General features: G+C 36.0%; 2 protein-coding genes and 1 pseudogene across 5 annotated transcripts; all 3 read right to left on the reverse strand.

The window, feature by feature from the left end:
* Positions 1–115: 115 nt before the first annotated feature.
* On the reverse strand, positions 116–10,720 carry LOC126655127 (DNA (cytosine-5)-methyltransferase DRM1-like; annotated as a pseudogene).
* Positions 10,721–12,098: 1,378 nt separating this feature from the next.
* Positions 12,099–17,406, reverse strand: LOC126655128 (uncharacterized). 4 transcript variants are annotated; one of them, XM_050349128.2, is made up of 19 exons: positions 17,153–17,403; positions 16,595–16,632; positions 16,482–16,504; positions 15,761–15,867; positions 15,626–15,677; positions 15,446–15,530; positions 14,981–15,086; positions 14,504–14,542; positions 14,322–14,392; positions 14,150–14,212; positions 13,980–14,035; positions 13,825–13,898; positions 13,638–13,730; positions 13,452–13,553; positions 13,279–13,359; positions 13,106–13,197; positions 12,975–12,990; positions 12,800–12,910; positions 12,099–12,704 (listed from the first exon to the last, which is right to left on the reverse strand). In XM_050349128.2, exons 1-19 carry the CDS (start codon positions 17,258–17,260, stop codon positions 12,591–12,593), a joined length of 1,431 nt encoding a protein of 476 aa, XP_050205085.1. In that variant the 5' UTR covers positions 17,261–17,403; the 3' UTR covers positions 12,099–12,590. The 4 variants fall into 4 exon arrangements, with proteins under 4 accessions (XP_050205085.1, XP_050205086.1, XP_050205087.1 ...); XM_050349129.2 differs by having other exon boundaries at positions 14,981–15,071; positions 17,153–17,401; XM_050349130.2 differs by lacking the exon at positions 17,153–17,403 and adding an exon at positions 16,872–16,980.
* A 1,405-nt stretch (positions 17,407–18,811) lies between these two features.
* Positions 18,812–21,845, reverse strand: LOC126655129 (uncharacterized). Its single transcript, XM_050349133.2, has 8 exons — positions 21,479–21,845; positions 21,276–21,384; positions 21,102–21,199; positions 20,848–20,978; positions 20,639–20,747; positions 19,894–20,085; positions 19,675–19,811; positions 18,812–19,219 (listed from the first exon to the last, which is right to left on the reverse strand). Exons 1-8 carry the CDS (start codon positions 21,740–21,742, stop codon positions 18,937–18,939), a joined length of 1,323 nt encoding a protein of 440 aa, XP_050205090.1. The 5' UTR covers positions 21,743–21,845; the 3' UTR covers positions 18,812–18,936.
* Between the last annotated feature and the right edge of the window lie 270 nt (positions 21,846–22,115).

The following is a 22,115-nucleotide window of genomic DNA, read 5'->3' on the forward strand; positions in this document are numbered from 1 at the left end:
AAGCGTATTGATTTTGGAAACCAGGTAACATAGTTTGGTAAGATTGATCTCTTCTTCTAAAACGGTAAACATAGTAAAGAACAACTACATTATACAAGAGAATTCCATTGCTTGTAAAATTTTAAAACTCAATCATAATTGCTCATAATTTTGTGTATAGTTGAAATTTTGCAAGTATCATCTGTTATACATTGCAGACCTAACAAGCTCTAGGATTCTATAATAATCAAAGAACAAAGAAGAGTGTTCACCCTCAAGTCCATCCCTGCTGTGTCTATTCCCACCCGCAAGGTTATTGCAGGGACTTCCGCCAATCACAAGATCAAATCCACCGAATTTTTTCATCCATTCTTGTATATCAGCAGCATTTACATTTTGGACATCCTCAATTTCAGTAAGTGATCCCTTCTGATTAGTTTTCTCCCACCAATTTCTGAAAATAGACCTGTTCACTACTGAAAGTTCAACAGATACAACATTGTTTAGCGGTATCCCAAGTCGATGCAAGGCCACCTTTGCTCCACCAATGCCGGTGAAAAGTGAGAGAACATTAATTCCATTAGGGAACAGATTCTTTAAGGGAGAAAGATGGTATGCCACCGTGTCAACCTGAAACCATAACTTCCAACTTGATTAGATTTGCTGGAGATGGTTACGAGTTGAAATTTGAAGACATAAAACTAAAAAAACAATTGAAATATATTTATTAATCTTTTCTGTGTGAACTTCATCAATTGACTGTAACAGCAACTCCCTTTTACACACGTTTAGACAACCACCTATTATATTCCCTATTTAGCTCCATAGAAATCTTGCTCAAGCATTTCAACTCAAGAGCTACATGATAAAATCATCAGTCCATTCAAAATCTCAAGCTTTTAAGTGAGATTTCAACTATAATTTTATTGTTTTAACACATTTCAGCACGCGTATGAGTAAATAGGTATAAAATCATTTTATTTTTATGCTCAAGTAATATATTCAATTAAATGATAATTACCAACTCTAGACCTTTTGATTATAGATGCTCTAATACCATACCAAACAGCTTATTTACTCAAAAGCTCAACTTTTTAGTTGATTCCAATTATGGTTTTATTATTTCTATCACTTACGGTTCGGATTGGGTTCAACCGAACTTGACTTTTCGATATGCAAATCCAAGTTGAGCCTACATTCAATTTGAATCTACTTTGAATTATGACAGAAAAGAAGAGCAAGGAAGAGATAAATAAATGCACCGACCTGAAAAAAGTTTCCAAGAGCTTTATATCTGTCACTCCTACCACCACCACCACTTCTGGTATGGTGCTTTGGATATCCCAAAAGCATCTCCATCTCATCAGGTTCAAGAGGTGCAGCCGTATTTTTCCCAAACCAAACCAAATTCCATCTTCTACATTCCTCCATAACATATTCTTGGCACTTGGTGTAGGCTCACCATCACAACCTTCAAGGGCCTTCTTTATCCTTTGTGTAAGCTTGGCACTTCCATAGGTAGTTAAAAGACAGTTCATTTGTCCTCTCGTCCCACCAAGGCCACCATTTTTTCATTGAAGGTAATGCCTCCTGTATGGTGAGTGGCTGTCTTGGCAAAACAGGAAACCGGTTTTGAATTGGAAGGTTATGGATGTAACCTCTTTTTCTTGCGGCTGCACAAAAATACCGAGAATCGACAAATTCTGGATGAATATCAGTAAGAAAGCTGGATATTTGTCTCCATACGCCTTTAGGAGTAAGAGCAACATTTTCGTAGTAAAAATATGGGGGGCCTCTAGCTAGGGGATGAAACTTTCTCTGTTCTTTGACATGGTCTATCGGGAATTCCAAATCCGACCATTGGATTAGGCATATTAATGGAATTAGACCCGTCTTCTACTAGCATATCCACATTCACTTGTCGATTCGAATTTTGAATATTCAGAAGTTTTCTCTTTTTACAAGGCAAATCCTCCTTGAAAGTTTTCAATGCAAAAATCAGATTGTCACCAAACAAAAATTTCCAAAGTAGATGTAAATTAAGAAATAAGAAATGAGGATTGTGACTTACAGAGTATGTAAGAAGATAACTGAGAATAGAATCTTCATCTTCACCTATTTATATTAAAGAAAAACAATGTTTAAATTAAGTCTAAAATGTGACAAGATGGATTAGCTCAAATGGCACACCTAAGACCAATAGTACTTGGATTCAAGTTATTAACCGTATCAATACAAATCAGAAAATCTTTACCAATATTGACAGTCAAACAAATCAACAATCATCCTATCAATCATCTCCTACAATCAAGGAAAATTAATCATGTTCATATTACAAATATAGGAAATTTATATTAGTGTATCATTGTAATTATATCAATTATTCTTGCTATACTTAAAAAAAAAAAACAATTTCAAAAACATTCAGCAACCTTGTCTTATATGGTATCACAGCGCCATCAACGATCCGCAACAAACAACCTCCGACCAAAACGCTTCACCTTCAAGCGCACCAACCCACCCTTGCCTCAACCCCGTTCCACCATGACAAACACTGTGCAAGAAACTCTGATTCCCAACTCACATGAAACCACAAAACCCTTAACTGCTCTCAACCTAAGCCATGTCATTAAGTTGACACCACTTAACTATTCCTCGTGGCATTTTCAGTTAACAAATATACTTTTCGGGCTTAGCTTACTCGGTTTCCTGGATGGATCCGAGTCTCCACCACCTGCCACCGTCCTTGACTCTGAGACAAATGAAAAACCCAATCCCGCCTACTTGACTTGGCTCAAGCAAGACAGACTGATTCTTGGTGCCTTAATGGGTACTATCTCTTCTGCCCTCCAATCCTTAATTGTAAGGGCTAAAACCACTAAGGAGGCTTGGGACATCCTTGCCCATACTTACGCAAACCCCTCGCGTGCGCATATTATGCAACTTAAAGACAAATTTGACTCCATTGTTAAATCAACGGATCAAACCATCTCGGACTATATGCACTCGATTAAAGCGTGTGTAGACCAACTCGCCCTTATGGGCAAAGTCCTTGATCCCGAAGATATTATCTCCAAGGTCTTAAAGGGCCTTAACTATGAGCTCTATAAACCCGTCATCAATGCCATTAGAGCTCGTGATACACCTATTAGTTTTGAAGCATTACATGAAAAACTACTTCAACACGAACTGATTGTCAAACACCAAGAAACCACCAATCATTTCACCCCATCTGCGAATCCTGCATATCGCCAGAATAACCAGCACCACAATCGTAGTTATTCCCGCCACCAACCCAACTCTCCTTACCCACAAACCACCACCCACAACCATCCAAATCCCCGACCCTTCCAAGGGCGATGTCAGTGGTGCCGTCAAACAGGCCATGTCATTGCCAATTGCCCCTTATTTCCAACCATTGTCTTCCTGGCGCCACCATCTACTCGCTATAATCAACCACCACCGAACCCAAACTTCCTGCTTGACAGCGGCGCTACCAATCATATCACCCACGATCTGGACACTTTAGCTTTTCATTCTCCTTATACCGGACTGGACGATCTCATTATCGGAGACGGTTCAACTCTCCCGATTGAAAATATAGGTTCTTTTACTCTCCAATTTCTTCAATTCAATAATATGTTGCATGTTCCAACCATCTCACGCAATATTCTGTCAATTTCGCAATTATGTAAAGATAATAATGCATTTATACTTTTCTCACCTGATTTGTTTTGTTTAAAGGCAATATCATCGGGGAGAATTCTGCTCCAGGGCCGAGTTAAGCAAGGAATTTACGAGTGGTGTCCTCAACAACCAATTGCTCAAACCGCTGTCAAAGGAACTGCTCCAATATCTTGGCATCATAAGTTAGGCTACCCATCTTATGATGTAATTAAGATTATTAATAAAAATTTATCTTCACCAATATTGGATTATGAACACTGTCATTCTTGTTGTGTTGCTAAGAGCAAAAAGCTCCCTTTTTCTAATACTTCGCTAAAGTCAAATGCACCACTTGATCTTTTATTCTCGGACTTATGGACCAGCCCGGTCTTATCTCGAGATCACTACAAATACTATATCGTATTCGTAGACCACTTTAGTAAATATATTTGGTTATATCCATTAAAACGCAAATCCGACACCACGACAATATTTATTCAATTTAAGGCATTAGTGGAAAAATATTTCCAAAAACCGATTCGACATATTTTTCCGATAATGGAGGTGAATATATTAAATTAAATAAAACACTTCTTGAAAATGGAATATCCCACTCTACATCACCACCTCATACTCCTGAACACAATGGATATGCCGAAAGGCGTCACCGTCACATTGTGGAAACCGGTCTAGCTCTCCTAAACCACGCAGGTCTTCCGACCACTTATTGGCCATTTGCATTTAGTACAGCAACTTATCTTATAAACCGACTCCCTACCAAAACCTTAAATGGTAACTCACCATATTCTGTAATACATAATAAACAACCCAATTACACAAAACTCCATAATTTTGGATGTCTTTGTTACCCTTGGTTTAGACCGTATACTAAGAATAAATTAGAAGACCGCTCTATTTCATGCATTTTCGTTGGCTATTCCACCACTCAAAGCGCATACCATTGTCTTGACCCAAAAACTTATCGCATTTACACTTCAAGACATGTAAAATTTGTCGATGACGAGTACCCATTTCGTAAATCATCAGTACCACCATCATCCCCTTCGCCTCACACTAATTATAATGATTGGTGCACCATGTCCATACCCATTCTTACTAACGCAAACCCTGCACCTCCCTCGACCCCATCCGTCAATGATCAACCTCACACCAAACCACCCATTACAATTGTTTACTCTCGTCGAAATCCTTCTCCCAACCAACAAGCTACATCCAACCCCTCTTCGCCCTCGGATCCGAACCTATTAGACCCCACCTCTATCCATCAACAGCCCATCCAAACCTGCCCTCTACCCAAGTCCACTGCTCCGCCACCTGCCAAAACAGTCACTACTCGCCTCAACAACAACATTCGTAAACCCAATCCAAAATACGCTAAAGTTGCTACCCTTAATCCGTCTCCTGACAATCTTCCCAACACCGTAAAACAGGCTCTAATACTTCCCCAATGGCGTAATGCAATGCACGACGAGTACCAAGCACTTGAGCAAAACCACACATGGACCCTCGTTCCTCGCTCTCAATCACAAAATGTCATTGGCTGCAAATGGGTATTTCGTAACAAATATAACCCGGATGGCACCCTAAAACAACACAAGGCCCGACTTGTTGCTAAGGGTTTCCATCAACGACCGAGTATCGATTATACTGAGACATTTAGTCCTGTTATAAAACCAACTACTGTTCGTCTTATTTTATCTCTAGCTGTTACAAAGTCATGGCCTCTTCGTCAATTGGATGTCAACAATGCCTTTCTCCAAGGCAATTTGACCGATAATGTCTTCATGATTCAACCACCCGGCTTTGTTGATCAATCAAAACCCGACTATGTTTGTAAACTTCATAAAGCAATCTATGGACTAAAACAAGCTCCTCGAGCTTGGTACACAGAATTAAAAACCCATCTACTTACCCAAGGTTTTAAACAATCTATTTCAGATTCATCTTTATTCATTTTACAAACCAAAAACACTTGTATTTAACACTTGTATTTATATGCTAGTTTACGTTGATGATATTATCATCACCGGACCAAATCTAACACACCTACAAACGTTTATTACAACATTATCTAAGCGATTTTCCTTAAAAGATCTTGGACCACTGTCGTACTTTCTAGGCTTAGAAGTTATACCAAATGAACTCGGCCTACACCTAAACCAATCTAAATACGTTCACGATCTCCTCACCAAATACACCATGATTGAAGCCAAACCAAATACTACACCTATGGCTACCTCTCCATCACTGCTTCGCGAAGACCATCTACCCATTCACGACCAATCAACTTATCGCGCCATAGTCGGAAGCTTACAATATCTATCTCTAACTAGGCTCGACATTGCCTTTGCTCTAAACCGCTTAGCTCAATTTCTTCATCACCCCACAACTACTCATTGGGCCGCTTTGAAACGTCTACTTCGCTACTTGCAAGGGACTCAAACCTTCGGCATCCAACTGCATCGTAATTCACCACTTTGTCTTCATGCATTTTGTGACGCTGATCACGCAGGCGACAAAGACAACTACATCTCCACAACAGGCTACATCATTTACCTCGGTCGCAATCCTATTTCCTGGTCCTCCAAAAAACAAAGGGGTATAGCACTCTCCACGACCGAAGCTGAATTCCGAGCTGTCGCTTCCGTTACAACTGAAACACTTTGGCTCCGCAACCTACTCACCGAGCTTCACATCATCGTTAGCAAATCACCAGCCATTTACTGTGACAACATTTCAGCTACGCTTTATGCCAAGAACCCAGTCTTTCACTCCAGAATGAAACACATGGCTCTCTCCTTCCACTTCGTCAAAGAACAACTTCAACTCGGCCAAATTCACATTCAACATGTCTCCAACAAAGATCAACTGGCTGACATTCTCACCAAACCGCTGCACAAGACTTCATATCATGAGTTACGAACCAAGATTGGACTCACGCATCGGACGTCCATCTTGCGGGGGCGTATTAACCATATCAATACAAATCAGAAAATCCTTACCAATATTGACAGTCAAACAAATCAACAATCATCTTATCAATCATCTCCTACAATCAAGGAAAATTAATCATGTTCATATTACAAATATAGGAAATTTATATTAGTGTATCATTGTAATTATATCAATTATTCTTGCTATACTTAAAAAAAAAAACAATTTCAAAAACATTCAGCAACCTTGTCTTATACAAGTCACCATAGGTAGGGCTGAAATCCTTTAATCATCTTTAATCTTCTTAAAAAAAAAACTAAAATGTGAAGATTTGATTAAAGCAAAATATAGTTTACCATTTTCCTCCATTGCTTCAATCACCAACTTCTCAGAATATCCCATATCCACAAACAGACGAAGCAACTTGGAGCTTAAAGAATCAGTCAGCGAGTTTATCTGAGGATGGAATAGAAAACAAATAATAAAGACTTCTAAAAGGTTGAAAATTTACAGACCAGCAAATCTGTTTTAGATTATCTGAAAACTGTTCCAGCAGAAAGAGCAAGAAGTATATTGTAATTTGTGACTGACAAATGGTATCTTGGAGAGGCTAAATGCCTTCCATAGTTGTTAATATACTATGTACAACCTTGTGCTAGACATTGAGAGGCTAAATGTTAAAGTGGGAAATCCCACATTGGTTGTGTGTGTGAGTGGACATGTGTTTATATATTGGTTGGGCACCTCCACTTAACACCAATTGGTTTTAAGATGGAATCTAACATGGTATCAGAGCCTTGTCCATTCACACAATTTGAGTTTGGCCCGGCCCACGTGAGATTTATGTGAGGGGGGACTTTGTTGCTCGGCCCGTACACGCTACGCGTGAGGGGAAGTGTTAAAGTGGGAAATCCCACATTGGTTGTGTGTGTGAGTGGACATGTGTTTATATATTGGTTGGGCACCTCCACTTAACACCAATTGGTTTTAAAAATTCTTGAAATTCATTAGACATGTATTCTCCACCTGAATCAGATCTTAAAACTTTGATGCAAGTGGAAAATTGATTTTCAATGAATGTTAGAAAAATCTTAAACACATTAAATACTTCATTTTTTTATCGAAGAAAGTAGATCCATGTGAACCTACTGTGGTCATCTATGAAGGTGACAAAATACTTGTACTGGGCATGAGAAATGATAGGTGCAATGCCCCAAACATCACTATGAATTAGATCAAAACATTTTGTGGATAAAGAACTATGAGCAGAAAAAGGCAGAATTTTACTTTTGCCTAACTTACAACTAGAACAATCAAACACAACATCTTTGGAGGAACATAAACTTCTATTATTAAGTAAACCAGAATTGAGTACATGAAGCAAGATTTTTGGGTTTGGATGACCTAATCGATTGTGCCATAACTGACTTTGATTTTTGGTAGAAGTACAAACAAAAGAGAAGAAATTAGAATCACGAACAGCAGCTGGTATGTGTAAAGGAAAGAGGCGCCCCCATTTAGGTCCCTTTGCTATCACCTTCCCCGACCCCCGATCCTGCACAACACAACCAGTTCCAGAAAAAAAAACATCACAATTATTCTCAACCAATTGTCCAATAGATAAAAGATTACTAGTCAAGGCAGGAGCTAGAAAAACATCTTTTAGAGAAGAAGAGACATCACCAATGGCTGTAATGGATAAAGAGTCTCCATTTGCCGTCTGAATTCCCATATTACCATTATTTTTCTTGACATTAGAAAGGTTCTTGGAGCAATAGGTCATGTGATTTGAAGCTCCAGAATCAAAAAGCCAAAAATTGGAGGAAGATTTTTTATTACCTGAAAGACCAAATGCTGAAAATGCAGAAAATATCATTTGTTGCACCATTTCGGCTGTGAGAGAACCTGGATCAGCAGCTAAGGATGGTGAACTTTGTGAAGGCATAGTGGTGGTACAATCTGCATCCGTATTCTGGAAAGTAGCCTGAAAAGCTCTATGATTTCTGTTTGGTGGTCGAACTCGGCATGTTGTGATGATGTGCCCTTTTTCTTTGCAATAATTGCAAAACTTCTTTAAGCAATGAGTGGCAATATGGCCAAGTTCTTTACAGCTGTAGCATTTAACGTTCCTCATGTCTCGACCTCTTTGCTTCTCATTTGCCGCATAAACCACATTAGGAGAATCTGCCATCGGTCTTTGTTGTTCCATTGCTGCTCGTGTAAAAACACGTTGCTCCTCTCTTAGAAGGTCACCCAAACAAGCATCCAAAGATGGGTTTGGAGATCGACCCATCAAATTAGATCGAGTATTTTCAAACTCTGGACGTAATTTCATCAAAAATTGATCTCTCTTGCTGATTTCATGAACTGTTTGGATTGCAGCTAGCGACTCCATAGGAACTTCCGCGTACACAAGATCTGAATATTCAGTCCACATGTTAACAAAGCCAGAGTAATAATCTTGCACAGACAAGCCTCCTTGAGAGTAGTTGGCGATATCAAATTCCAACTGAAATCTTCTAGCAGCATTATCCTGGTTGTACACTCGTTTCAAGTAATCCCACATGGCTTTGGATGTTTTATATGGCCTGAGATTCAAAAGAAAACGAGGTTCTACAGAACTCAAGATCCAACTCATAATACGTGCATCCTTTATTTCCCACTCAGCCCCTTTTGTAACATCTGTTGGTTTAGAAACAGATCCATCAAGATGTCCCCACAACTCTTTTCCCTTGACATACGTTTGGAACTGAAATTCCCAAGCAAAATAATTTGTCCCCGTAAAACGGGTGCAAAAAGACTCAAATTTTTCTACAGACATGATTCAAATTCCCAGATCAAAAGGTGCGTGCCTTTCTTTAAAATTAAATAAAACAGCCAATCTCAAAATCCTATTTTAAATTTTTTATACACCCACTGACACTTGATTTTATTCAAAAATATTAAAAAAACTAACCTAAAGTATATAGCCGATACAAAAAATAGAAAGAAAATAATGCACCAAGAAAAATAAGAGAAGCAGCCACTCCTCTCCACTATTGATTAGTGCAGCTCCTTCAACAATATGATATTTAGTTGCTGATTTTATAATAGTGAGTTTAATTTTTTTTTGTACATTAGGATCTAATAACATCCAAAAGTTGTGTGCCTTCCTTCGCGCCTCGAGCACTAAGATCTCTTTGTGCCTAAGAGCACCTCACGCCTCTAACAACTATGAAGTTGTCAAAGCCAGTTCTCTAGAAAATCATGTAAAAGATAAAGAATACTTACGCCAATACTAGACGAATTCGTTTCATCAAAATTATCCTGACAAAAATTGGTTATGTCTTCAGATTCAGTAGTAGGCTCAAGAAGCTGCACAATTAATTTCACAAGTATAATCGACAACAATCATATAACTCTCTAGCAAGTTTATCAAAGTAATTCATAGCCAATTCACCATCTAATCTTACATGAAAGCATGTGAAAGGTAATATATGGATGTATATGGAGATGCCTTACAGTGACTCCAATATATAAAAACAAGAACTGCTCTAACATGTGATTTGTGAAAAACAGTCCATCAAGCATCTAATGTTGTAGTAATGTTATATTCTATATCCAATTGCATGAAATGAGTATCATAGTATACATACATAGAATTGAAATAACGAAAGAAACTCACATTTGAAGAATATGTGAGAAGAGAATCCAAAACAGATGCTTCATTTTCCCCTATTAACAACCAATGAAATAAGTTAGAACTGATTTTTTTTTTTTCAAAAGATGAAATGGGGAAGTTGGCGTAAATATAAAACTTAGTGTACCATTTTCTTGGATGGTTTGATTGACCAAGTCTTTAGAAAATCCCATACTCATAAAATGATGAACCATCTTGGAGCTTGAAGATCTGGGCGAGGAGGTTACCTGAGCATAGTAGGAAAATATCATTTTACATGCTATAAAAACAAAAGGATGTGCGTATGTTGAGAAATAAATAAAAAAGATATCTCACAGAGTATGCCGAAAGAAATTCCAGAACAGATTCCCCTATTAACAATTAAAGGTTTTGTTGAAGTAAACGAGAGTTTACCATTAACCTGGATGGCTCGAATCACCAAATCTTGAGAAAATCCCATACTCACAAAGTGAACCATAAAAGAGCTTGGAGAAGTAGCCGAAGAAGATGCCTGAGCAAAAAGTAAAAAAAGAATTTAATATCATTTTTGTATTTCAAAATATAAGAAAAAAAGAATGAAATAGTAACAAAAATTGACGTCATTTGACCACAGGAAGTAATGGAATTGGAAAGCTTGCTGAATAAGCAAATGTTGAAGGAGAAAGGTCGTTTGTTACTTGAAAAGGCAAAAGGAGAGCAAAAAAAATAGTTAAAAGGAAACCAATGTCGATGATCGACTCAGTATTTCTTTTTTGTTTCAGCTCCCGGAATTTGTTTCAGCTTGCAAAGCGTCGCATTTAGGAAAAGGACTGCGTGTCACGTGTAGCCTCAAGCCCACTCGCTCCTTCAACTATGTACTACCACGCGCACAACAAATTTGAAGTCAGATCATATCAATTTGCACTGCATTTTTTTAAAGGATTAGGGTTAGGGCCACGTTTAATCAATCTTTACATCATAAATTGTTCAATCAATATATCTTTTTTTACAAGTGATTTAAATTAATATAATCAAGAAATAACTATACAATGCAATATTTATGCCACATCATCCATATAACAAACAAATGTGATGTTTTATTGTTGTACAGTGGACCCTCTAATAATTAATATTTAATAGATTAATAATTCTAATAATTAATAAAATTTTAGGGAACCAACTTTAATATTACGTTTTATATAATATTCAATAAGTTAATAAGTCTAATAATTAATAAATTTTTAATCCACCCTATGTATTAATTATTAGAGGGCCGACTTTACTACCATATTCAAATAAATTTAGATCATTTTTAAAAAAATTGTTTTAAGAATCTCTTATATATGGCCTCAAATTCAAAAGAAATTTGAAGTGAGATTATGAAGAAAAAAATCAATTGGCATTGCTTTTTTAAATGATGAGTTGCTTACGAGAATTTATCATCCATTTACCAAATAATAGTTATTCTTTTTTTTTTTTTGGTACAAGGATGAGAGGCAAAGCCTAAAAACACTTAAGACACAATTCTTCTAATATAAGAAGTCCCATGAAGATCATGCATGATCCAGGGAACCAGGCTAGGGGGAGGGTTATCGTGAAAGATTAACCCGAAAAAGTTGTCGTTGCTCAGAGACGCAAGATGGTCCGCAGCGAAGTTCGCTTCTCTGAAAATGTGAAAAATCTGAACCTCCCAGTCACGGTTCATAAGCTCTCGAATGGCAGCAACAATGTTTGAGAACTCGCCTGCATCAGTCCTGCTCACAATCTTATCCACCACTATATAGTTATTCTTTTTTTAAAAATAACAGTTTACGTTATAATTATCGTCCCTTACGCTTGATATGCAAGTTTTAAAAAAAAATTGTAGGTAAACAAATTGCATTAACGAACATAATTTGCAAAAACTGAGCTGAGCATACCCACCAATAGTACATCTGCGCACACACAAAACACCTGCAAGCCTAACTGACTACAATTAAACAATCAAAATATAAGATTCCCCACCTTATCCACACTCATAATCTCTATGCTAAACAAATCAGCAAACAGCAAAAATAAAGAGTTCTTAATCTCATCAGTGACTCTTTGCCAGTTAGGAATAGCAGCTTGAAAAAAAATACTCTGTTCCTCTCCCAAATTCATCTTTATCAGTAGACCAATCCACGCCTGTTTGGAGAAACATGTACACGTCGAGGGCTCCCAACCATGGGACAAACACACATGCAAAATTTGTGAATTTATACACTTGCTGATTTGTGCATTAACGCTTAGGCTTTCCAATTGATACTAACACCTACAAGTTCTAACATAAAGGGGTATATATATAGAGAGGTAATGCGATAAATCTGAAAGATCACGAGAAAATCAATCGCTTGCATCGCTTTTTGTTAGGAGTGGCATGCACCTGGGCTGTCATTCCATACATCTTATGCTGAAAGTTCTCAAACGCCACAGAAACTGCATCCACCTGCATGCATTGTACACATACATTGGTTAACTGGATTGCAGCAAGCCTACATTTGTAATTTATTCAAGCAATGTATTAGTATATTCTTCACAGACCAGCTCAGGCTTCTTAGCATAAACCCTCACTATCGTATCTTGGTAAGAAGAAGGCAGCAAGTGACTGATGAGATCTTTTTCTATTGGGAATTTCACTTTGCTTTCATAATCCTGATATACACACAAGTTGTAAAAATCTATATTGGCAAAAGAGCAGTAGAAATGATCTTAGTACCTGGAAAAATTGGACGCTGGATAAGAAAATACATGCATGAAGGACAAATTATTGTCAAATTAAGAAGAGCAGAAGCAAATCCATAAAAAGAAACAAGTAATGGAGCAACGCTTTGGGTCCTAGCCATTTACCTTTCAAGAGGATTGCTCCTTCCACGCGTCAAATCGATCTTAGTAATGCTCACAGCAACATCGTCCTCTTTCAGTGTAATGCCATTGGAGTTCTGGTTTATAAAGTTGATATTTTGAGAAAATGATTCTGCTTCTCTGAGGAAAGTAAAACTAATATTGTATCATTTTAGGACCTGAGAGCAAATGATGTCCTTTGCTGTGATGTCTTTGAAATGCTCTAGCTTGTCTTTTGGAACAGAGAACTCATTGCAGAACTGCATAATACAATGCACAACCTTCATGTGCTGAAAAGCTATTCGAGTATAATATGCGTAAACCCTCTGCCTGTCATAATGAATAAGCTTACCTGGTATAAATCTCTTCTTCTAATCCGCTGGATCAGTTCTCTTGCTTCCTTCAGCTCCTGGCTGGGATTTGTTTCAATAACTTTCAGTATAGAGTCATCTATCTGCAGTTTTTAGAAGGAAAATTTAAGTCCTCTAAAACATAGAACTAAAAGGATCACCAATTCATTAATGTTTATGCTGAAAACCTTCCAAAACTCAGATGGCTCCTGAATTGAGGATGAAATTCCAAGATGATCATTCGCTTTTGACAGAGCATCAACAACCATGAGTTCTATTGCCTGATAGCTAAATTGTCAGATTTACTCCGATCACTAATTTGGATAACAAAAATGGACTATGCTGCTGAGAAAAGAATGTCAAACAAATTTGCACCTTTACTTTTGCATGTGTATAGACAGTTCGATGCATATCAGCACGAGTAGCAAACAACTTTTGGACTGTGAGATCTGAAAATAATGTCAACTGTTGAGTTAGATAGTAGAAGATTACCACCATTGAAATAAGACAGAGCTTCAATGAAAACTGACAATCCTTAGCGCGGTAGCATATCTCATCTTCTATAACATGCATGGTATCCAGTAATCTGGATGATAGAACAGAAAAAGGAAGCTTGTTAATGGATATTTATTTGATTATAAATAAATTCTGAAGGACAGAATACTTGAAAGTAAACCCTTTACATCATCATCGTATATACCTCTCAAATTGGAAACTGCACCCCAAACCACAAGCCCGGGAGTCACGGACAAGGTAATCAAACCTGAAACCAAACATGTGTTTTCAACCAGCATTGGAGTAAACCTGAATACACAAAATTCTTAACAAATAACAAGCAAAAACAGTCCAGGAAAATAAATGATCAAACTAACTTGTCCACATCTATTCCATTTCGACCATTTGCAACAATGTCATAGAGGAATCGCTTTTCATTATTCACAGTCTACAAAGGAAGTGAGTGAAACTTAGGCATGTTGCAAAGGAAAAAAATTCAAAACGAAATGAGATGTAAACCAGAGACAAGAAGTCGTCAGATTAATGTCAGATGGCTTACTTTTTGAGAAGCATGTTCCGTGCTAGCAACGACCATATTCTGCAAAGAGAACAACAATGTATATCATCATATACTCTTTCCATCTCTTTTGCATAAAAACTTCTGTTTTGGATGTCACTAACAGAGAGAAAAATTTCTATCCCTTTTCGACAGAATTGTTCTTCTGTTTAGGGTTCCCTTTTTCTATCTCTATGGAATGGAGGGAGTACTTATTAATATATAATGGAATGACTCTATCTTTTAAAAAATAATTTAAAAGAATATATAAATTAATGAAAAGTACTTAAATTTTTATCAACTTAAACTTTTTTTATAAAAGGACCGAGGGAGCACATGAGTGTTGATAAAGATGAAAGAACAAACACAGAATTGCAATCTGGGATGCCTATGGCCTCACTGATTGTTTTAAAGGCTAAGAGACTTCACTGCTATAATGAATGTCAAAAAAGATTTTTTAAAAGACAAAAGAAGTACAACCTTGGCTTTCTTCAAGCATTCAGGATCAATGTCAATATTGTGCGAGTCTACAATAAAGTCTATCATTTTAAGAGACATATCCTCATGAGACCTGGAAAATAAAAGACTGCTATAAAAATTAACTGATAATAATTGATGAGAAGGAATAAACATATCCATGACTGCAAGCAATTATGAATGAACCATAATGGAAAACAATTCAATAAGAAGAATTTCAACAGAATGTACTAAATCCACAAGCTTTATTAACTACAGGAATAGAAGTTATGATCATCAAATATCTAGAAATAGATCTGATTGTACAACAATTTAAATTTTGGAAGTTTAGATTTAAAATATTATAATTTTAGGCTGGAAGGAAGATTTTACATCAACATAATTACAATGTTAAAAATTACAACACTCCTAAGTCCTCACTTCTGATGAATGGTCAAACAGGAAGTCAAGAAAAGATGCGAGGATTACCATTTAAGGCCATTATAAACCCTCGGGAGAAACTCGCGCTCAAACAAGTGGCTGAATGGTCCATGTCCAATATCATGCAATAGTCCTAAACCAAAAATTGGGAAGCGAATAAATTGGAAGAAAGCAATCCAATACCAAGCACAATTCCAGTTTAAAAAAAAAGAAAGGACAGTTCATTACCAGCAAGCTTCACCGTAGTTATATCCAAGTCATCAATATCAATCTCTGAGCCCTACAAGGATAGTATGCACCTAATGAACATTCTCATAATTATGAATCCTAAAGATAATCACCAGGGAAAAGATATAATCCTACTTGGTTTGCTTTAATTTTGTGAACTGCTTCACTGGCCAGCCAGTATACACCTAGTGAGTGCTCAAACCGTGAATGTACAGCTCCTGGATAAACCATGTATGTTAGACCTGCACAGTCACAGATGTATATTTGCTTCAGTAATTACATCCAATTCATAAAAATAATGTTCAATGTTTGATATCTTTGCACTACAGAGATGAATTTTGTGATGCTCTGAACAGGAAAGGAGTTAAAGCTAATTAAAACCAGTAACGCAATGTATTAATCAGTGACAGCCAACATTTGCTGAAAGGTGCATCAAGTTGTACTGATTTTTGAGGGAAAAAATTCCAAAATTTTGTCAAGTTGTTACTACCAAAAATTCAACCCTAATAACTGCTTTAACATCTTCGCTCTATTTTTTACACGAAACGGAAGTTACACCTTTGTTTATTGCTTAAGATAATATGCATGTAGCATTTACAGAAAACTTAGAGAAAAAGGCAGAGCATGAAAGGCGCTAGATGTAGAATCATAATAAGGCCATCTCTAACTCTAAGCAGATTTATAATCCATACGGTCAATGTAAATTAAGGATTCAAACAATCAACAAAACTATATAAATAAAATCTTGGATGCTAATTAAGAAATGTAAAACATGTATATAAAATGAAATTATAAATTATTAAAACTCCATAGTATCTTAATATAGATTAATTAATCTAGAAACGATCAAACTCACCAAGTTGCTTTAGATCACGAAGTCTGCAACATGTAGCAAACTTATCAGAAGATGAAATCAAGTATATGATAACAAGTGAAAAACTCCTCAAGAGAAACAATTAACTGACTTGCCTCTGAAACTCTTCAGTATCAACAAACTTGAGGAAAAGCTGAAATAACACACACACAAAAAGCAATTACTTCCAGCAATCACAATATTCACACCATCATACTGTCAATGAAACTAAAACTTAACGAAAATACTAAAAAAATAAACAAAACGAGTTAAGAAAAATAAGTCAGTTGATTGAATAGCACTAATCATAAATTTACTAACTAAAAGAAACCGCAATTACTTTGCAAATTAAAATTATAGAATATCGTCAATAAAGACCTATAGGTTACTAACATTTATGTCTAGATTCTCCTATTTCAGATGCTCGTGACTTTATTGCTTTATGTTTGAGATGCTTAACAAATAGAAGCATCAGATTCAGTCTGTTCTAATTTGTAATTTACTCGGAATCTACAAACAATGACGTTTATAACCTTGCATTAGACTGAAACTTGTTCTCAATTGAAAAAAAATGAAAATCCAGTTCAGAAACACATAGGAACAAGTATTATAGTATAATGTTGACAGTAAAATTGAAAGAAATGTAATGAATAAAAAGAAGAGGAAAGCGATACCGGATCCAGATAGATGTAGCCATGGACATTATCGCGAACTTGCTTAGAGAATCGACGGTCGAGATAAGAAGCGCAGTGGTGGTTCAGTCCATTTGAAACAGCTGTCATGGTTGAGCTAAGCTAAGTAATGAAGAAATGAAGGAAGAAGTTAGGGTTTTGAAAATGAGAGCAGAGGAGAGGCAGTTACAGTTTGCGTGAGGATGAAGAGAAACAAAGAAGAGGGCATTTTATATGAAAAGAAAGTGCTCTGATGCCTGCCGCCAAAACTAAACCAAAACAATATAATCATTCTCTTACATGAGCGTGCTATACACGAGCCAATCCTATATCTGGGATTTCAAAAAAAAAAAAAACAAACAAACTGGATGTTTCTTTCTTTATTTCGTGTACGGTTTTAAATTTTTAATTCAATTTGGAGAAGGGGATTAACTGAAAATGCTTTAAAGAGTAATTAAGAACTCTGACTCATAAAATTTTACCATTAAACCCAAAACACAAGGCTAAACCAAACCAAACCAAAACCATGCAGCTTATAAATTCAAAATTTTAGTGCAAATCTGAACCAAAATAACCGAATCAAGAAAGTAACTAAACAAGTCTAAAAGTTTCAAAAAATAAATAAAAAATAAACAAGTCTAAATCAGTTCAATTTTTTTTTTTAAAATTATTTCTTTAAAATTTCATTCAATTTAATACTTTTCAAACATCACTATTTATTTCACTCAACGGTTGTACCTCATTATTTTTATAACAAATTAATAAATATTTATAATATTAAAATATAATTTATCTTTTTATGATTCAATGTTCTAATATTACAAACATCTTATTGGTTTGTTACACGAATGAATGACATAGCACATCTATTGTATTTAAAATTATCCTGCAAATAAATACACAACCTACAAGTAATTACGCCCGCGATTTATAATATTTATCGTATTTAAAAAAAATTGGTTCATAACATTTGTCATATTAAAAGATAATTTTTTTTTTCAAATTCATCCCTTTCAATATATAACTAAATGAAACTAAAAAATAGTATCCCACAAACGCCCTCTCCTCAATGATAAATAAAATATAGAAATAATTGTAATTAATATGAACAGTTTAATAAAAATGTATATAAACCATGACATTTTTACCGGAGGGGGCATCTCATAGATTCACATAATTGTCTCATAAGATTGGCCAGTAATGCATAAAATATGAGTGGATTTAAGTAGCAATTTGCCCCTTCAACTTGTAAGCAATGGGCAATTAACACACAAATTAACTTTGTTGGCAAATCAATACACGAACTTGTTGATTATGGGCAATTAGCCCATTTTAGCAAATTAACTTACAAGTTAAGGGGGCAAATTGCCAATTTAAGAGACAATTAACTTACAAATTGAGGGGGCAAATTGCCAAAATAGGGCGAATCGTCCATAATCATCAAGTTCGTGTACTGATTTACCCACGAAGTTAATATATGTGTTAATTGCCCATTCCTTGCAAGTTCAGGGGGTATATTGCCATTTAAGTCAATATGAGTGCTTGCAACTGAAATTCAAATGGACTACCCAAATATACATCTTATCTTCTGCTATAAAGAATATCAGTAAAATATACTGTAAATCTGCTAATGGCTATCAATAAACCTACTCCATAAACAGGTAATAAAATACCTAAGCTCAAAAGTTCAGATTGAATCATACGATTGTAAATAGAACAGTATCAAATTAATAATTAAGTTGCCAAGCCTATTCTAGTTGTATCAAATATAAATCTAATTTATCACATTAAGCGTTTACAGCTGTTTGGAATTGCTCCGGAACGCGTAGCAAGGGAACTTGAAGATCCCCGAGCTTGCCGAGTTGGCCGCAAGCAGCCATCTGATCATCACCTCTACTGTCTCTCAAGAAAACAACACATTTGGCCTCTGCCAAAATATTTCGAAATTCTATCATTTTCTCTCTACTGGTTGGCATAAACTGGGAACCGCAGTGAGGATTGAATTGAATGAGATTGATCTTGCATGGAATCCCTTGAACAAGATTGATCAACCTCTTGGCATCCTCATAGCTGAAATCAAATTAATTGATATTGCCATTATGAAATAAGGCACAAAATTTCACTAAACTTGCCTAAACAACACTTTCAACTTAATTAATTAAATTTACTGATTAGTGAAACATAGGAAATTGCAATACAGTCAACTAAACTAGGTATATGAATCAATATTTTATCAAAAAATCTATTAAGTGCTGTGAGGTTATTAGTAGTAAATTAAAATTAATTAAAAAATGGAGATCTTTAATTAGTGCAGAATGATAATTCAATGATGGACCTGTAACTTATTCAATGATCAAACAAATTATTTCAATCAAACCAAAATTCCTAAATGTGTTCTATTGGAAAAATCATGCTTTTCAATTATATAATGTCAATAACACAAAAAGTATACTCCAATGAACAAATAACCCAAAAAAAGAATATCCAATATTGAAGAAATTGAGAAAGAAATTGGTTTATCTAACCTGTCATTTACTCCAGCAAGCATCACATATTCGAACAGAACTTTGTAGTTATTCCTGAACTGTAGTTCCTCCCGAAGGGTGTCAAGAAGCAAGCATAAATTATACTTCCGGTTAATTGGCATAATCCAGTTCCTCACCTTCATATATAATAGTGAAAAAGACATCCGTAAAATGTGTATTTTTATCCAACAAACAAAAATAGAGGTGAATACATAATACCTCATCAGTTGTGGCATTCAGACTAACAGCTAAAGTACAACTGGATTCACGAAGGAAGCGTTTCAGTTGAGGGACAAGCCCACTTGTAGAAATAGTGACCTTGCGAGGACTGAAGTGAAGACCCTGATCATGCACCATTATACCTGCAGCTTTGATGACATTTTCAATATTCTGAAGTGGCTCTCCCATTCCCTGCAAATACATAATTCAGTTCCAACATTTATAAATCAGACTTATCAAAGTATCTATGGAAAATAGAAGAGGGATTAGTTTATCTTCTTCTTAAATGGGAAGAACTTGAAGACCGGATAAACTGAACTTCCATTTCTTGATTGAAAAATGAGAATGACTAGGGAAAGCAGGGATACGGCTAGTTAATATAGATGCCAATGCAGTATTTAATAAGTAATAGAATAATAGGGTGGTCCAATGGATGAATGGGAATTCCGACCAAATAGTGAGGTCACAGCCCACAGGTACTTGATTTCTCAGAATCATACACATGATTTTTCCACTGACCAGGAAATATCTAGTAACAATTAATAATTAAAGTCATCATTTTTCCTTTTGTTGATAAACAGTGCAATAATAGTAATTCTTAGATAGTTAGACCTCTTAATTCTACACCTAATAGTGAAATTTTATTCAATTGGATGCAGATTTATAAGATGCAATGCGTCAAATTTTCCCAAAGCTAATTGGAACTGCATTTATAATCTGAAAGACTCTCTTACTCATCACTTACCATAAACACAACATTTGTGATGGCACCGATTTCACTTGAGATCAGACGCTGTGCAAATACAACCTGGTCTACAATCTCAGCAGTGGTCAGATGTCTCTTCAAACCCATCCTACAGATTGGATGAATGAGCTTATAACACATGACTTGCAAATAAACAAGAGCATAAGTAAAATAAAATAAACCTAAAGAATGACGGTAAAGAGGCTGACCTGCCAGTATAGCAGAACTGACAATTCATGGCACAGCCTACTTGACTCGAAACACAAACTGTTGTCCTACCTCTATCACAAGGTATGATAACAGTCTCAATTATGAGCTCATCGTCCAACCTAAATAAAATCTGCAAGCTCCTGCGAGTTTCAAAATCAATGAGAAGATAATGCAGTTTGCAAAATTTATACAGACAACGAGAAATTGGTACAGAAAAGAGAGCAAAGATTGAACTGATAATGGCTAGTGTTACCTTTCTAGTCCCGTCAGATGCAGTCCGAACATCTTCCAAAGAAAGTGCCTTCAATTCGGCATGTTCACCCAACATTTTCTTAAAATCCTTATTCAAACCTGCACAAGGTAAGATATTGAATAGCGCATAGCAAAAGATAAGTAGCATTTTGAATAAAAAATGACAAGCAATGACCTTGTAATTCATCGACAGAATGCGCTAAAGTAGTGTTCTTATTCCCATAAAGGCGTTTCCACAGCATCATAGCCTGACCAGGTCGGAATCCATGTGACTGAACCCAGTTCTGGCAAACAATAAGAAAAAGAGAATTCTACTTTATTTTCGAAGTCGATTACAAAAAGGGCCGTAATAAAGAGAACATGGTAATTAAAACATACTTCAAGCTCAGGGTAGCTCATTCCTTTAACAACTACTTTTCCACCTTGCTTTGGAACACCCATGTGAGGAAGTGGAGGTGATGAAATTGCGGCGACGGCGGTGGAAAAGGAGCTGCGAGTGGAAGAGAAAGCAGGAGCGAGAAGCGGCGGGGGAGAGAAGAGAGGAGGTGGTTTTAGAGAGAGGTGAGGAAAAGGAAGTGAAAAGGAAGCAGTAGCAGTTAAAATTCGCAGTCGCCTCATCCATATGCAACCCATCGTCTCCATTTTCACTTCCACTGTCGCCGGAAAACGCTGTTACTGTTTCCAATAATTATTTGCTTGGTTTTTTTTATCAACTCAATAATTATCTGCCGTTACTCTTTGTTTATTTTTTTTTAAAATAAAATAAATAATTATATTTTATTAGCTTATCAGTCGGGAGTTTAACCCCGACTCTCCCAGACCGTAGTTTACCTATTTAAAAAAAGATATAATAGTATTAATTAATTTCTGCCCGCTACCAATTAATATAAATTTTATACTTTATTAATTTTTTTTTTGACAATCGAAATCTTTCATTAATAATAAAGAGCAATTACAGGTGTAAGAATTCAGAAAGGGTATAACCGTTTCTAATGACCTGACATGGAACAAAATA

This window comes from Mercurialis annua, linkage group LG7, assembly GCF_937616625.2.
Source record: "Mercurialis annua linkage group LG7, ddMerAnnu1.2, whole genome shotgun sequence".
Lineage (NCBI taxonomy): Eukaryota > Viridiplantae > Streptophyta > Magnoliopsida > Malpighiales > Euphorbiaceae > Mercurialis > Mercurialis annua.

Coding starts and splice junctions, on each gene's coding strand:
- LOC126655128 (XM_050349128.2), bottom strand. CDS start 17,260: ATGACAGCTGTTTCAAATGGACTGAACCACCACTGCGCTTCTTATCTC. Junction 14,393..14,503: donor CGGAACATGCTTCTCAAAAA/GTAAGCCATCTG, acceptor CTTCCTTTGTAG/ACTGTGAATAATGAAAAGCG. Junction 13,731..13,824: donor ATACACATGCAAAAGTAAAG/GTGCAAATTTGT, acceptor TTTAGCTATCAG/GCAATAGAACTCATGGTTGT.
- LOC126655129 (XM_050349133.2), bottom strand. CDS start 21,742: ATGGAGACGATGGGTTGCATATGGATGAGGCGACTGCGAATTTTAACT. Junction 20,748..20,847: donor CAGTTCTGCTATACTGGCAG/GTCAGCCTCTTT, acceptor TCCAATCTGTAG/GATGGGTTTGAAGAGACATC. Junction 19,220..19,674: donor CTTGCTGGAGTAAATGACAG/GTTAGATAAACC, acceptor ATTTGATTTCAG/CTATGAGGATGCCAAGAGGT.